Here is a 16356-nt window from a genome sequence, read left to right as displayed (position 1 = left end):
GGCTCAAAATCTTCAGTTTTACCTTATTTTTTTTCTCTTGTCCTCAGTGGTGGTTTATAGCTGACTGCTTTCTAAAAAGGTAAGTTTGACTCTGAAGAGTTTCTGAAACTCATTACAGTTTTAAGAGTCTGAAGAAAATATTAGTGGTATTCTGAAGTGATCTAAATCTATGACTAAGTGAACTCACACTGAGATGTGGAAGGTAGATACTGAAATTGCACAAAGAAAATCGTCCTCCTTAATGACATTGCTTCAGCAGAACTTTCTTTTTCTAAAGTTGCCTTTGCAGAGGAAACTGGATTTAATTTTATAGACTTCATGGTGTTTTCTGGTGCCCATCAGAAGTCAAGTCACCAAAATTTAATCATGGCCTGATGGTCAGAGGTAATGAAAACCCACAGTGCCCTGGGATCTATCTGCATCAGAGGGAGAAATAATAGCTCATTGCTGCTCTAGAAAGTAGGCCTAGAGTGTTCAAAATTGGGTTATCAGAACTGAGGTACCAAAATCATAAAGATAATCTTGGAAGTGTGGGCTTGAAATTTATTCAGCACAATTTCTTAGACACTTCATCTGTCCAATTTTGTGTTTGCATTTGCTTGCACAGCAGTAGCAATATATTTGAAGCTTGTAAGAATTTAGGAGTAAACATACATATTGAAGTCGCCCTTAAGACTTGACTTGTCTTTGGCTCTCACTTCAGATTTCCATGCCTGTGCAAGAGTGTGCCTTTCAGATCTCATGGGATGCCGTGCACTTGAGCATGTCAATTGGGTTAGTATGGCAGCCAGCAGAGGCAGATGCATTCGAGAGCATGTGGACAGAAGAAGGTAGGGAGGTGAACCCTGCTGTGCACAGCCATTGTTTTGACACTGTGTACACAAAGCCATAGATCCTTTTGGGATTAGTGCTGTCTAAGGCAATTTTCCTGTTTCATATCCCAGGACTTGACAGTATCTACAGGCAGAATAGTGTCTGTGAGCATTAAAGATTCTTTATCTCCTTAAAAAAAGAGCAGCCTCTGAATTAATGAAGTGAATCAGAAAGAAAAGTATCGCCTGAATTTAAAAGAAAACATCATCTGTATTTAAACTACAAAGACTTATCTGTCCTTGATTAAGCCTCTCTGACAGTTCCTATCTTTGCTCTTAGACCTTCAATGTAGATACAGTAAAGATATATTGCCACACTGGAGCCCTAAAACAAAACCGGGTCCAAACTTGGAGGGAAACAGATTTTATTTCACTCCCTGAGGATCCCAGAAAATATTACAACACTGTCAATCTTCTACCTCAGTATCCTCATGCCTGGTGACCAATAACCTGCAGTGTTACTTACTGGGCAGATTTTACATTCTTCTCTGAAATGTCTGACATGGGATGTAAAGTATCAAACCGATATAAAAGTATGATACCTGTGTCTTAATCTGTCTGTAGGTTCACTACTGATCAAGAAGAGAGATTTCCCACACAGTCTGCCTCCATTACTTGCTCTATTCTGCTGGTACCTGGCATCATGCCAAAAGAAAGTAATTCATTTTCTTGCCTGCACAAAGCAGGACAACATTGCCCAAGACTGCAGGAGGCGGTTTGATCTATTCTTTCGTTCCCTGTGAAAAATTTCTTTGGCCAAATATTCAGGCTAGTAGGAAAACAGGCAGTTCAGTTATCTTAATTAACACATATAGCCCCCCTTAAAACTAGATCTGTGTCTACAAAAAAAGAAAAAAAATAATCAATTAAACTTTGTAATTTGTAGGCAGTAAGAGAATCACTTGCATTTCATTGTTCTCAGTTTACAATGCAATGTCACTGTGGTCTGATACTCCTTTTTGAATTCATACAGCTTTTGTAAGTGATGCTGCACTCAGTATAAACCAAAGTAGTTAATTACTTTTATCTCTTACAGTATATATTAAAGATCTCAAAGCACTTCAGAAAGAGCAGGTGCCTGATGATTTTTTGCAAGAGAATGGTCTAAAGTCTTTTGCAGATCCATAAGTATGCACAAAATGTATTTGCATTTGTATATGAATAACTACTTTTCAGTATGTGAGCTATACAATTTTGATTCCAATTGCTATGATTACCACATTTTGCTTCCTCCTTTTTTTTTTTTTTTTAAATAAACCATTCCCCAGGGCTTTCTGTGTACTTCTAGTAGAAATGTTCATAGCATTGGAATGCTTTTCCTACTCCTGCTCTACAGTTCTTAGTCAGATTAAATTCCTCAGTGGTGTTGAAAGGAAGATAGGACAAAGAGACACTGTGAAATCATGCAGCATTTGCTTAATTTAAAAAAAACACCTCTGTATAAAGACCATAAAGATGAGAAACTAAATGTATCATATTCCATATTTTGTCACCTTGAAAGTTATTTAGACCTTAGTTATTATTAAGTTATTTTTATGGCAGTGTAATTTCTTTACAGTTTTCAAAATAATCCATTTCTTCTGAAACAGGGAGTTCAGATGTTTTTTTTTTTTTTTCAGAAATCTCTCTATATATCAATTTTTCTGATAAGTTATGAGAAACCTATTACTGTACTCATCTATGAATGAAGTTATTGGTATGAGAAAACTCATTGAATATTAAGAGCAGAAACACAAGTGAACAGCATCTCTACCTGATTAATTTTAAGTTTGAGGTTTACAGGTCATGCTTTATTTCAGGAACACATGGTAATTTGCAAAAGCTGCTTGGGATCTTGCTATTAGGCCACTGCTGTGCTTCTGTTCCAAATAGAGCTAACATTAAACCAATGTCTTTGACTCTCAATAGTATATGAATCGTAACTACCAAAGAGTTTCCTTAATAATATGCCCCTTACCAAACTCTGGCATCTTAGTACTTCCGACTTTACTCGGCAGTGAAAGTTAATACAGTCTTTGCTTTATCTGCATCCATTCTGTTGATCTTTGAAGTTTTTAAAAAGGCCATTTTAAATCAGAACTTTGAATGCAAGAACCTGAGGGTAAATATGTAGTGAATATTATGGATGATTAATATTTAGGAGATGAGTGATCTTCTGAAGACAAAGGCGAATGAGCGCAGCTCCTTTTTCTGTATGCCAGCTGCCCATGAACAATCTTGCAGTCTCCTTATGCAGGCTTATTAAGGTCATATACAAACAAAATCAGCCTCTGAGTTACTTGCAATGACTATATTTAAGTTGCTATTCATAGTGCATTTCACCCTAATTCAAAGCAAGGATTGGCACTAAACAGTTGCAGAAGAGACAGAAAGAATTTTTAGTCACAAGTGTTGTAAAGAGCACTGAAAATATTACCATAGGAAAGAAAGTAACATCTGATAGCAGCAAAAAAGGTTGGTATTGAAGCAGATTCTCTCGCTTAACTCCTCTTTTTCTTTTTTCTCCCCACAACCAAGCAGACAGCTGACATGAATCTGGTTAACATGCCATACAAAAAAAAGACCACAGTGTAATTGCAATCATATTAAAACCTGGTCCCTCCAGCTCTTCATTCAGCAATATTGAAAGCTACAGGGATAGTCACAGAGGAAAGCATTAGGCTTGACTGCATTCATGCGGAACGGCTGGGCACGAGAGTCATAGGGAGTTTCATGGTATGACATATTAGATTGGATGACTGGTAGAAAGAAGAAAGTAGTATGTGATGAAAATCCTTACATAAGTTTGGTATGCACAAGCATTTATGTTGGTCTTTTTTCCCCGGGAAACATATTGTTGGCACAAAAGCAGAAAGAACATTGAAATAGCTGTGACTACTGGTGGGAATTAATTTCTGGTTTTGTTTTTTTTTTTTGTTTGTTTGTTTGTTTGTTTGTTTCTTATGGGTTGCTTTCAGTTTTCTTTCCTGCTATTCACTCGCCTTTGTATAGCAACATTCAGTCTCCTCGTACTGATCATGGTGCCTATTAAACCAGGCTCCAAAAGACAGAGAGCAAGTGGGAGAAACCAGAGGGCCCAGTGTGAACTCCTGTCTGTGGAAGTCTGTCTGAATTCAGAGAGGGGATGGAAGGTCCTGGTAGTCTCTAAGTTTAGCACTTAGCAAGTAGTAATTCCAGATAACTATTTGCAGATCGGTGACTTGCTCTAGATTTGTACCAAAAGAAGTAAAGCTTAGGTCTACTTTTTTCTTCTGTATAAACTTTCAAGGAGATTTTAGCAAAGTCTTACTTTCTGAACTGTAGATGGTCTTATCAAAGCATCTTAGCACATCAGTACAAAGTTGGGCACTACTTTATCTAAACTCTGTGCTTTCTTAAGAAGAAATTTGTCTAAGAGTTTGCAAGTGGAATACCTTTCTGATGAGTCACCCTGTTGCCTCTCAGTCTTGAGTTACTGATCAGTTGTACTGCTGTCCATATAGCCACAGGAAATAAAATTTTCTTAATGTAAACACAGCGGAAACAATGAGTTGCAATGTCTTTTGAACATTTTCAATCCCCTGTGAAGGTGAACTATTGAGATACAGATTCAATCAAGTTCAGCAAGTTAAATGGCATTTATCTGAAAAGAACGAACTGTCTGCCAACATCGTATTATGTTGAGAAGGAACTTTTTTTTTTTAATCAAGCATGAAAAATGAATCAATGTTTTAGTATTTTTTTAGGGCACTGCTATTGCAGTGACCTGCTCTTGAATGAAATTTAAGGTCTGTACTTATGTCTATTTCCTTTAAAAAAAGCACAGGCTAATGATCTATTTTCAGGCCTAGAAAATTTGAACATCTGTGATAATGTTCTGTGTCTGATAATGGCTTCAGAAAGTCAGTATATCTCTCAGCCTAAGTGTGGCATTCAAGCAGGAAAGAAAAAAAACACTGCAAAGGTTAATAGCTAAATTAATACAAAAATATTCTTATTTATGCTGGAGAGAGAATTTAGAAATGGTGTTAAAAAATACATACACTGGGAAATATACAGTTTACTTGGTAGGAGAATGCAACAGTGCTCAGCAGCCTGCACATAGGCTCGTGACAAGAGAGAGAGGAGGAATAATTTTTCCCTACCTTGAGAATAAGGATAAAGGTTCATAAAGGGAATATTTACCCAATATGCAGTTCTGGCATCCGTCTGAACATGGTAAGCAATCTTCAGAGTCAGGATCTTCCACTTCACCTGTGTTATGCAAATCACCAATTTTGGGTTAATTCTAGATAATGGAAGTCCAACATTTGGAAGCAATCAGCAAGGTTCCCCAAAACAAACTTTATTCAAATCCAAAAAGGAGAAAGACAAACAGCAATTTCTTTTCTCATTTATTCTTGTGTAACCCCACTCAATTTGAGGAAAATACTCCTATTTTACATTAACATGATATTAGAAGAGAATCAGACCTGGAGTTTAAGGACCTCAGGATCAGGTGTGATTGTATATTACAAAATAGGAACCACAACCCTTAACCCGATTTCTGTAATGAATTAAATAGAATATGTGTTAACTCCTGTTGAAGGATGCTTACCTTCTCTACAACTATGCTTCTGACATATATCTTGCGTAAGGTAGTAGCCTCTGAAACATCTTTTGCAGTGGCTGGAGTTCAGGCACACCTCACAGTGCGCAGAGCAAGCCATACAGGTATGCTCTGAATGGTAGTGACCTGGAGGACAGCTCTCTCTGCACTCCCCATTATACAGGAAACGTTCGATCCCTCTTCTATCTGTGTGGCAAACAAATAGGAAAAAGATGTTAGCCATAGAGGACATTTGGGCATAAGATTCAGCTTTATGAATCACTGGTGCTGCAGCTGACGAGAATTAATATTGTTCACTGACTGCTAGATTTGTAGTTTCACACCAGATGAGCTAAAATGTATAAAAGTTTCAGGACCTCAAACCTTCCACATTCCTGGAGATGTAAGGCTTTTAAAGATGTCATGCTAATGACTAATTACTGTTTACATCCATCAATCTAATAAAATAAGAATCAAGAGATTTCCATGACTGAGTTCCCTTTCAGTGAACATACAAGTATTTGTACTGTATTGTACATGCAAATGTAGAATTGCCATTAGGAAAGCAAAGCTGTCCATCTTTGGAAAGGATCAGTCTGTGTCCATAGTAGATTAAACTGTAATGCTCATCCCAGTCACAGCTAGAATCTGGAATAGTTTAGATTTGAAACTAAATAGCAAGTGTGCATCTATTTGCTATCAGAGCAGTAGCATTCTCTAGTGCATGGGGAACTGGGAGGTCCCTGCTTCAAGTCCTTCTGAATGAAAGAAACCTGTGAAGACACCTGCAGCTCCGTGTGCCATGTGCTGCAACATGGGGAGTTTTCTAATGGGTTACCCTACAGTATAAATTATATACATTAATGTGCTAAGGGCTAAGTTTTAACAATAGAGCAAGAACTTGCTTACCATAATTTATTTCTGAAACTACAGAGAAAGCAGCTATAATAGGAATAACTGCTGCAACATTGCAGAAGTATTCAGACTTTGTTTCTTTTACTTTTCACATACAAATCTTTAGAATGATCTTTTCCAGCCTCCTCAGGGTGTGACTCTCATCAGTGTCTTCATTTCTTGATGCACAGAAATACAGAAATTTATATTGCTGTCCACCACAGGGAGAGACTTGGGGAACAATTATACAAAAGTCTCCCTCGCATTGGACCTGAAGTACCATTTGAAAACTTCGTCTACTCAGTCACATTTCCCAAAGTGAGAAAGTCAATCACATCATCAGTACGACAAATTAATGCCAATCATACTAGTGTTTTCTTGTGATCTAGACATTTATTACTAAATAAAACCTGGGCCATTAATTACTAGGACTGAAATGGAAGTAGCAGCTGAAAAGAAAAAGGCTGTGAATACATTGTCAGTCCCCAGAAAAAGGTCACCAAAAAAGTCTCTTTATTAAGTGAATTGAAAGTCAAATCTTACATACTCATTTCCAAGGACAGCTCAGGCTAGTTACACATACTTGTATGTAATAGCCTCAAGTTCTTCAGCCATCAGGTGTGACAGAGGTGAGAGGGAATAATTTTTAAAATGGAGCTTCAAAAGGAGAAGAGTTGCTTTTTGGAACAACCACAACTTTAACTATATTACACTCTGTCTCAACCTAAGCTCTATAAAAATGTGTCAGAAAGACGAGTTTCTATGTGTGTTAGTGGTAAGCTTCTCTTTGCAGGCCCTGGTTGTCCAGCTGCAGGGACACAGCAGTCTGTGGTGAAACCCACCACACGTTTCCTAGCCTTCCCCAGACAGAGGTTTTGAAAGCTCCCTGGCTCCCTGCCTGCTTGTGCAAGCTTGCTCCATTTCAGTGTAGCACATAATGTGTATAGGCTGGGAGAGGCATGTATGGAGCTTTGTTTTCCAGAGGCAGGCTATGTAGGTTTTCTGTCCTTTTTTTCCTGTGCTACTCTTTCTGTTTCTGTTAATGTAGCTCCTACTCAAAATATACAAGGAAAATGCATAAAGATGCAAGGACAATGCAGAGTTGTGTTTTCTTGTACTTTTAAAAAAATAAATTGTGTTCCAACTCCCTTCAGGGTTAAAACAAGATCATGATGCAGATCAGTAGCAAAAGCACTGTTTATTTTATTAGCTCTAACAACTGAGAGCAGAGGGAAAAGGAAACTGGGAGGCCTTGGAAGGGGAAAAAGCTGCAAGAGGAAATCTTTCTTACCTGTTCCACAAGCAATGCATTTGTTAGGTTCACTTCCACTGCAGTCCAGGCAGGTATGATGGCACAAATGACATTGTCCTTTGAATTCAAACTTTCTTCTGGGACATTGCATAACACAGCGACCATCGTCAAAGACTCTTTTGTGGCAGAGAGAGGCATAATTACAAATTTAGCAACTATTTGTTCTTTAAAGAAAGCTAACAAGAAACCCAAAATGCTCTTCCTTCTCTTTGTTTACAAGAGGCCTTGCACTTTATGCCTTCATTTTCCTGATCTTACTTATAGTATTTACTAAGTGGAAAGTCAACCATGTTTTGAACCTGGATCTTAGACTTCAGAGATTAGGTTTTTACCTGAGATTTTTCTGAGAAAAATCACCTTTTGGTCCTGTACCTAGATGTCCTTCTATCACAATCCCTGCAGTGGTTATTTATGTCTGTTAGAAGGAAAGCAAGACTTGATCTTTCTCTATGAAGGAATGATCCATCTGTTGAAGTTTCCTATTAGTTTTACTTTAAAGTCTTCCTGTGAGCAACATTATGGCTTCAATAAAATGACTTTGTACATAAAGTCAAATATCTATCTGAATCTTGGCCTTTAGGAGATATATTTTTAGACTGGCATATCTGCAAACACTTAGGAGTTTTGCTGCTAAGTGTTCTCCTTTTGCTGGGTAATGAAATATTTGGTAGAGAATCCTTTTCTGTGATGAAAATTTCTGGTCCCTTTTTCACCGCTACTTAATGTTTACTGGCTTTAATCTGTTTGGGAGAGAAGTAGAAAAGCATCAATACAGATATGACTATTAAAAGAATATAAAACAAGTTGGCTAGAATTTGACAGTGTTTTCAACATTAAGAAAATAAGAGAGGAGAGACTGTAATCTTCCACACTTAACTGTTTTTACCATTTTGGTATCTGAGGACTTAGGACTCAATTTCTAGAGAAGCTGAGCACCATTCAGGATCTCAGTACAGATTTTGAGACTATCAGCTTGGCTGTACACCTAGGGAACAGTAGGCTTTCCATAACATTAAGATAGTGCATGCTTCCTTGGAGCCAGCCAATGGCATTAGAGAATGTCTGCAATATGCCTTCATAAATTTGAGTTGCTATGGTCATTGTCAGATTTATTCTGAAAGAAGAGGAGAAAAATAATCTGCAAAGTTGTCGTGGTTTAACCCCAGCCAGCAACTAAGCACCACGCAGCCGCTCACTCACTCCCCCCACCCACCCAGTGGGATAGGGGAGAAAATCGGGAAAAGAAGTAAAACTTGTGGGTTGAGATAAGAACGGTTTAATAGAACAGAAAAGGAGAAACTAATAATGATAACACTAATAAAATGACACCAGTAATAATAAAAGGATTGGAATGTACAAAAGATGCGCAGGGCAATTGCTCACCACCCGCCGACTGACACCCAGTCGGTCCCCGAGGGGTGATTCCCCTCCCCCACTCCCCCCAGTTCCTATACTGGATGGGACGTCCCATGGTATGGAATACCCTGTTGGCCAGTTTGGGTCAGGTGCCCTGGCTGTGTCCTGTGCCAACTTCTTGTGCCCCTCCACTTTCTCACTGGCTGGGCATGAGAAGCTGAAAAATCCTTGACTTCAGTCTAAACACTACTGAGCAACAACTGAAAACATCAGTGTGTTAGCAACATTCTTCTCATACTGAACTCAAAACATAGCACTGTACCAGCTACTAAGAAGACAGTTAACTCTATCCCAGCTGAAACCAGGACAAAAGTTAAAAAACAATTTTGTCAAATAGTCTTTGAAACCATTTAAAATTTACCATGATTGGAAAAGTCTAGGCTTATGGAGTGCGAAGATGGAAGAATAGGCTATCATGCAAACAGCCTTCCTGAAGTGCATGAACAAAGAAAACTTAGGAATTGATTAAAAAGACTTGTGAGGCTCAAGGCAGGCTGCTGGAGGGAATTAGGGAGAAGCTTGTGTGGGTATACGAAGTATTCAGCAAAGGTGTATTTCTGCTCTGGAGTCTGACAATAAGATACTCCTATGCAGACTGTAGCTCATATATCTATAGCTGCATGTTTAAGAGCTCCTCTGGTTGGTTTCTTTGCAAATGGGACAATGTGACAGAAGTACTGGAGGTAGTGGGGCTATGCTTATATAACATGCAAATATTACTGTGTTGTATTACATGTGCTGGCTGTAATGATAGCCATCCTTACAAACAGCTCACACAGTGGTAGAGTACATTTGTCTCGCTTTTTATTATGTTGTCCCTAATGGAAGACACCAGCAGGTCAGATCCTGCCAGTAACTTTTGTAGCTCGAACAGTAAACAGACAGGCAAGGAATTTTGTGAAAATCAGTTTGGCTGGACAAAAAACTACAATTCCATAATTTTTTAAAAACAGGTAACAGCATTTTGAATTGTCAAACAAGATGATCTGACAGCGATTTTATTATGAAATAAGGTGACATCTACTGCTGAATTTTCACAAAGAACAGGGATTGTTTGGTGTTTTTGTTTTCACATTATTTTCAGTAATTCCCCCCCAAGTCTTTTCATACTTTCAAGGAAGAAAGGTGTTCCCCTGTAGGAAAGCAGTACTGCTGAATTTTAGTCTGTATTATCTAATGGCCACTCATTATTGTCTTCAACAGATACCACATGATTTAGGATTCTGTCAATTAAACAGGTCTATTTCAAGTACAAAGGATTTACTCTTTAGCCTCTGGGTGAGATTTTTCTTTATTATTATTTCTTTTACTACTGACTTTTGTACTATGACTTTTTCTAACAGCTTTCATAATGTACAGAAGGAGTATAGAAATCTTTTGGAAACCTTAGATACCAAAATTGAAAACTGTTAGAGGATTTGTTATAGAGGAGACAGAAGCACCTTTCCAAAACTCACAGAGACCTCATTACTGCAAAAACCTAAGTGGTTTTGCCTAATGGTGTTGTTCTGTAGCTTCTTTGTTTTGCAAATATCTTGTGCAAAGTTCACAAAATAGGTTGCAAGAAAACGCAAACAGTCTAATTTAAATGCAATTGTGCATTGAAGAAATCCAGTCTGCAGTCCAAAATTCTGTCCAGACTTTCTGTGCTAATGCCATTTCTGATGTAACACACCTTAACTTAATACTATTTCCTCAGTTATGAATTTGTTTGGACTCCATTGGTCCTGGTGTGTCTTTTACTGGTGTAGCCACATCATAGATATTTGCAAGATAAATTGCAGGATTGCTTGGGTTGCTTTTTTTCTGTGCCTTACAGGACCTGATTCTGATTTCATACCACTGTAAATATCGGCTAACAACAATGCAATCTGACAGAACCACAGCTGTCAGTGCAAGAATAATGCTATTGGTAGGACATGACTTTAAAACAAGCAGACTCCTGGAATAGGAGCGAGATGACCTAAACATAAGCCTCTGATCTGCAATGTCCTGTGGAAAAGCTTCTTTCTAGTTCTGTTCACTCCTTATGGCAGGTTAGAAAAATCAACCTAACTTAAAACACCTCATTTAGGGGATGATGTTTAGGTGCTATTAATATCTCCCAAACTAGCTGATTGCTAGCCCCAGTGTCCGTATTCAAGCCTTGTGCCAAGCTCCATAGCTCTGTACAATTACAGATGCCCTAGACTCTTGTTAAATTTATCACTGTTGTGATTCTAGCAATTATGGTTTTGAAAGGATGACAATGAAAGAGAGACTATAAGAGATTTTTTTTCTGTATCTGTGGGAATCATCTGCCTAAACATCAACTGCCCATGTAGCCAGCGGTCTTGTTCAGATACCACTTCTCTTCTCACTTGCCTGGGTTTTGTTTGCCCTAATCATTTTTTGATGCTTCAGTTGTCTCTGCAAGCTAGTGCTTAAGACCATACAGCCAATTCTGCAGATGATGAGGCAAGGTCTTTGTACTGCAAAGTGCTAGGAGACAAATCACCTTGTGAATGGGCAGCTGATGCAGTTGTCCGGCTCAGGTCCAATGCACATCTGACAGGATGCTTCACACAACTGACATTCTTGGGAATCATCGAGGTATTCCCCTGGTAGAAAAAAGTTTTTTTATTTCAGATCAACATCTCACATTAAAAATAATGATTCACCAAGCCAGCCTGGAAAATACAATGAGTAAAAGGAATTAGATATGTTCTGATGTACTGAAATGAGCATGTTTCCCTGTGATATCAGGAAAACAAGTACTGGCTCCCTTGGATACTCAGAATTAGTAGTTTCTAGTCCTTATTTATTTATTTATTTTTATTTTCCATTTGAATCTGACAGTGATTCTTGTTGTTCGGGTTAATGCTATTTCTTTTGCATCAGTTGAAGTAATGGAACTCCTTAAGATTCACCATGGAAAGTTACATCAAAACCAGTGCTATCTAGCAGTATTCATTACCTAATGTCCTTTGGTGAAGCTGCAACATGCTCCTGATTGCAAGCTGCAGCATAAAGAGTGTACTCTAATGGGTGTGGAGTATGCTATGTGAGGAGGAGGACTTGAGTAAGCTTCCATTAGTCAGAGACATGTTGGTGACTCCCAAACCTCTAGCTAGAACATCTTTTGTCCCCCTCCCAAGCTGCTGCTGGAAGACTCCACACCTAAAAGCTCTCATTTAGGCTGAATGAAAATTTGGTGCCCAAACACTTGAAAAAAAAATATATTATGTAATAAGAATTATTGCCTTAAAACTGAGATAAAGACATAAACATTTCCAGATCATGAATACACTAGTACTACTATGGCACTGAATTGCAAAGTTTCCCTCTTTATTTACTGAATATTAAGTAAAATATTGGTACAAATGGGTAAGCTGTATGCTTTACAACTGTCAGAGCAGAGATATTAATTTGGTAAGTAGCATGAACACTGTATCTGTGTGCAGCATTTTGTGGGGACAGTAAATCCGTTTATCAAGCAGTTTTATAAAGCTCAAGATTGGGTCTTTAATGTCAGTTTGCTGTGGGAAATTTTATTCTAACTGAGTATATATATTTGAGAGAATTGGCTGTTCCTTTGTTCTTAAGTAATGGAAGAGGTTGGGCAGAGAGTCCTATATAATACATAAAACCTGCAGTTTCTATGGATACTTCAATATGGAGAAACTCTTTCCATTTGCATTGCTGCTGGGAAATCCAGATTTGGCAAACACAGTGAACTTTAGGAGTCAATATACAAATGTGAAATGACTTGGTTTTGGCTCAGTTGCAATGAGTTCCTTACACTGAAAAGCAAAGGCACTATACCAGTAACTATTGCTGTAAGCGTAAAACGATGTGGGAAAGAAACATTTTCTAAAATACGGCAAATTATGTTCTCTGTTCCTTGTGTTTTCTACTCCATATTAATCTGTATTAACAAATTTTATAATAGTTGAAATATCTGGTATGAGATATAAACTAAGATAGTACTTATCATGCTTCGGGGAGGAGAACAGTATAGTTATAAAGGCATACCAACTGGAATGCCCAGCCAACTGTGGGTGAAAGCTGAGGTACCCAAAATGTAGGTAAAGATACAATTTTCGTTTTGTAAAGGTTTGTGTGTCTCCTGAAGAATGCAAAAATGTAAAAGACAAGCCAAAAGCCAGTGACAGAGCCGCAGAAAACACAAAGACAGTGCTCCTCAGAAGCCTAGGATCAATGCTAACTAGGAAGAAGTTCAGAACTGGGAGCAAATAAACAGTCTCTTGATGAGATCAGGGAAACAGAAATCTTTGTCTGCATACATATGCACACATTTTTATAGTTCTCATTATCCAAACAGCATTTTGTATATATATATTTACATGCATTTATGTAATCCCACACATGCCCATATAGGCCTTGAATTGTGTAAATTGACGTAATTCCATGGAAGTGGTGTAGCTTTTCTGAACTGCAACACTTTATCTGGTATGATAGATTACTTCATAAAGCACTAATGATAAAAATCTTATAAACTGTATAGTTGTTTCACATAGAATTGAGCAGGATTCTGAATTTATCCAGATATTCCTGAGATTAAACGTATTGATTAATAACTATCACAATACAGAGTATTTATAATTCTCATGTTCTAGAAAAAAAGACTGTGGCCTGCTGTCCAGTAGATCAATAGGTCACTGACAGATTTGCTTAATGTAGGCCTCTTGAGTCTTTCTGATATGTATTCAGAGGGTATAACATGGAAACCCGTGATCTCAAATGCTCTGTGAGATTTTAAAGTATAATTTGATACATATATATACACACACATATATATTTGGACAATACACAACCATGAAAAAATGCAGTACCTGCAAAGTCTTCCTATTGCAGGTTTGGTGGCTCAGTGCTTTATACTAGTGGCTTCACATCACTGGGAAATCTGACAGGGCAATGTTACTAAAGATTTGCTTCTCTGATCTTGTTTTGTGATATGTGTTAGAAAAACTTTTTTTTTCTCCTGTCCTTCACTTTATTTGCCCACACTGCCTGTATGCTTATCCATCGGACCTGAGCTACTAACTCATACACCTCAGCTATGCCCACTCAAATCCTTCCCACATGGTAGAAGTGCTTAGTTTTAAAAGGTTTTTCTTATTTCTTTGTAGTGCCTTTCATTGGAAGTGCTGTAATGCATTTCAGCTGTGCTGGAATAGTGCCAAGAAGACCAGTTCTCTGCTTACTTTATTCTCCAAGGTGAAGCATTTTAAAGCATACTGTTATAAGAATGTGCACCAGAAAATACTTACATATTAGGCCCTCTGAATTGCAAGTCACATCTAGAATTGTAGATCTGCCACTAAATGTTAACAAAATAGTTTTTAGTGGTTATTTGAAGAGTTAACACTGAAATGCAACTTTAAAGAAGACTTTTAAACTATTCCAAGGGGCAATGTAACTGTTTGCCAGAGTTTCTTATGGGTGATATATTTCTTTACAAATCTCGCTAGATAAATACTAGTAACCAAAGCCTCAACTCTCTTTTTTTTTTTTTTTCATTTCTTCTGTATTATATGAATAAGGCTATGTTAACAGACATAATGCCTCGTAATGGGAAGATTTTCATGTATAATTTTTTATGTCACTAGTTAGAAATGTTTAACATCTGGGCCACATCATGTTGTAGGCTGTGCCTTACCTGCATACAACAGCCCTACACTTACGCTGAGTTTCTATCAGTTGATATGATGAATTTTAAAATGACCTAAGGATTATTGTCTCCCATTAAGGAGGCAGAAAAACTGAGTTGCAGTAACATTATCAAGTTAGGGTGTATTAACATACTAGAACCTGTCTCTCCTGAGTTCCAGACTAGAGCACTATCATAGTTGCCAGGTCTTTGCTATGTCTTTGCATAAGTAGTATTAAGTGTACAGCCCTTATCTTGTCAGTATTTCTTTCCTGCTTTTCAAAAGGTGTGCCATTCATTGACAGCACAGGGTGTTTCAGGAGACCAGTTAGATGAAGGTGTGAAGTTGTCCTTGTAAGTTAGGCCTGGAGATACATGGTTTTATCTACTGGCAGTCATAAATGAATCTTTCTCTTGTAGCCTCCCCATGAGAATTAGTCACTGCAAGTCACGTGTTACTTCACCACTTTTCGCAATCAAAACATCACTTTGTCTAATTTAAAAATGCTCATTGGTTATCTTCTATAGCATTCCCCCAGTGACTTTTCTTTATAATCAATGAAAAAATGACCTTATTTCCTCCCTTTTGCTTGTTTACTTTCATGGGAGCCTGGCTATGGATTTTGTACTTGGGCTTTTGTATGTGATCTTATGGATTACAAAGGTTTCACAAAGCAGATAACAAAACATTGATCAGAATTGTTTTTCATCAGTCAGCAGTGAGAACCAAGAGGATTCTGTCTTAGGGAGCTCTCTGCTTTTTTCCATATTCGGCCTTGATACATTTTATTTTGGCTGGTTTGTGGGATCAGCTCCTTGAGTTTTGCTGAAGAAGTATTTATCCATAGAGCTTAAATCCATAAGGAACTTAGACTAACCTGCATATAACAAGCCAATAAAATTCACCCTTAGGATTCCTCTTAAAGTTACACCCCTGTTAATATTAAGCTTTAATATTTGATAGATTACAGCTCCCTGAAAGAAATCTTATCTTCATCTTGGAAATGTTAGGACATGGAGATTATGGCATTTCCTTTCCCCCTGAATTTTGGGCAGTCATATAAAATTTGAGCCTCGTTTCCAATTATTTGTCTAGCTTCAGCTTTCAGTCTCCTGCTAATTATTCTCCACTCAGCTGTTCTACACAATGACCAAATTTCTGTCTCCCTATGTGGATGTGCAGAAGGGACAAAGAAGATAGCCTTCATGGGCAAAACTTTGGGGTGCTATGATTTGAGGTGATCAGAGGGATTTAGGATTGGAAGTCATCTTTTCAAAAGTGCTCTAGGCAGCAGTGAACCAGAAGGCTGAAATTAGGATGTTGGTTCCTAAGTCACTGAAGCTCCCCCTTGTGCCAAGGGACAAAGCAGAACCTTGAAAAGGGCTGAACATCTCTTCCCTGAGCAGCGGTGTGTGGAGTAGAGTGTGATATAATGATTTTAGGATGAAAGGGTCTTTTGTTGCAGGATTAGCTGAGATCACACAGAGCCTTAGGTTAGCTTTAGTCGTGACAGGCAGGAGAGAGGCAACTGCCTTTATCAATAACACTATCTTACACAGCTCTCTATTCTTTCCCTTGCAGAATAAAAATATTTACATTAGCCAAAGCTGCCTTTTTTGCTGACACAAAGGGATTTTTTTA

At 37.9% G+C, this 16356-nt stretch overlaps 1 protein-coding gene across 1 annotated transcript in view; it reads right to left on the bottom strand.

Annotated features, from left to right (window-relative positions):
- Positions 1-16356, bottom strand: part of PCSK5 (proprotein convertase subtilisin/kexin type 5) — a 256599-nt gene that overhangs the window by 35937 nt on the left and 204306 nt on the right. The window contains exons 21-24 of the mRNA XM_049795548.1: positions 11559-11661; positions 7625-7761; positions 5449-5646; positions 5037-5105 (exon numbers count right to left, since the gene is read on the bottom strand). Of these exons, the coding sequence (XP_049651505.1) occupies positions 5037-5105; positions 5449-5646; positions 7625-7761; positions 11559-11661 (507 nt within the window). The remainder of the gene's footprint in view (positions 1-5036; positions 5106-5448; positions 5647-7624; positions 7762-11558; positions 11662-16356) is intronic.

The sequence above is a fragment of the Accipiter gentilis genome, chromosome Z, assembly GCF_929443795.1.
Source record: "Accipiter gentilis chromosome Z, bAccGen1.1, whole genome shotgun sequence".
In the NCBI taxonomy this organism is placed as follows: domain Eukaryota; kingdom Metazoa; phylum Chordata; class Aves; order Accipitriformes; family Accipitridae; genus Astur; species Astur gentilis.
The sequence above is the reverse complement of the archived record's forward strand: the minus strand, read 5'-3'. Positions and strand labels throughout refer to the sequence as shown.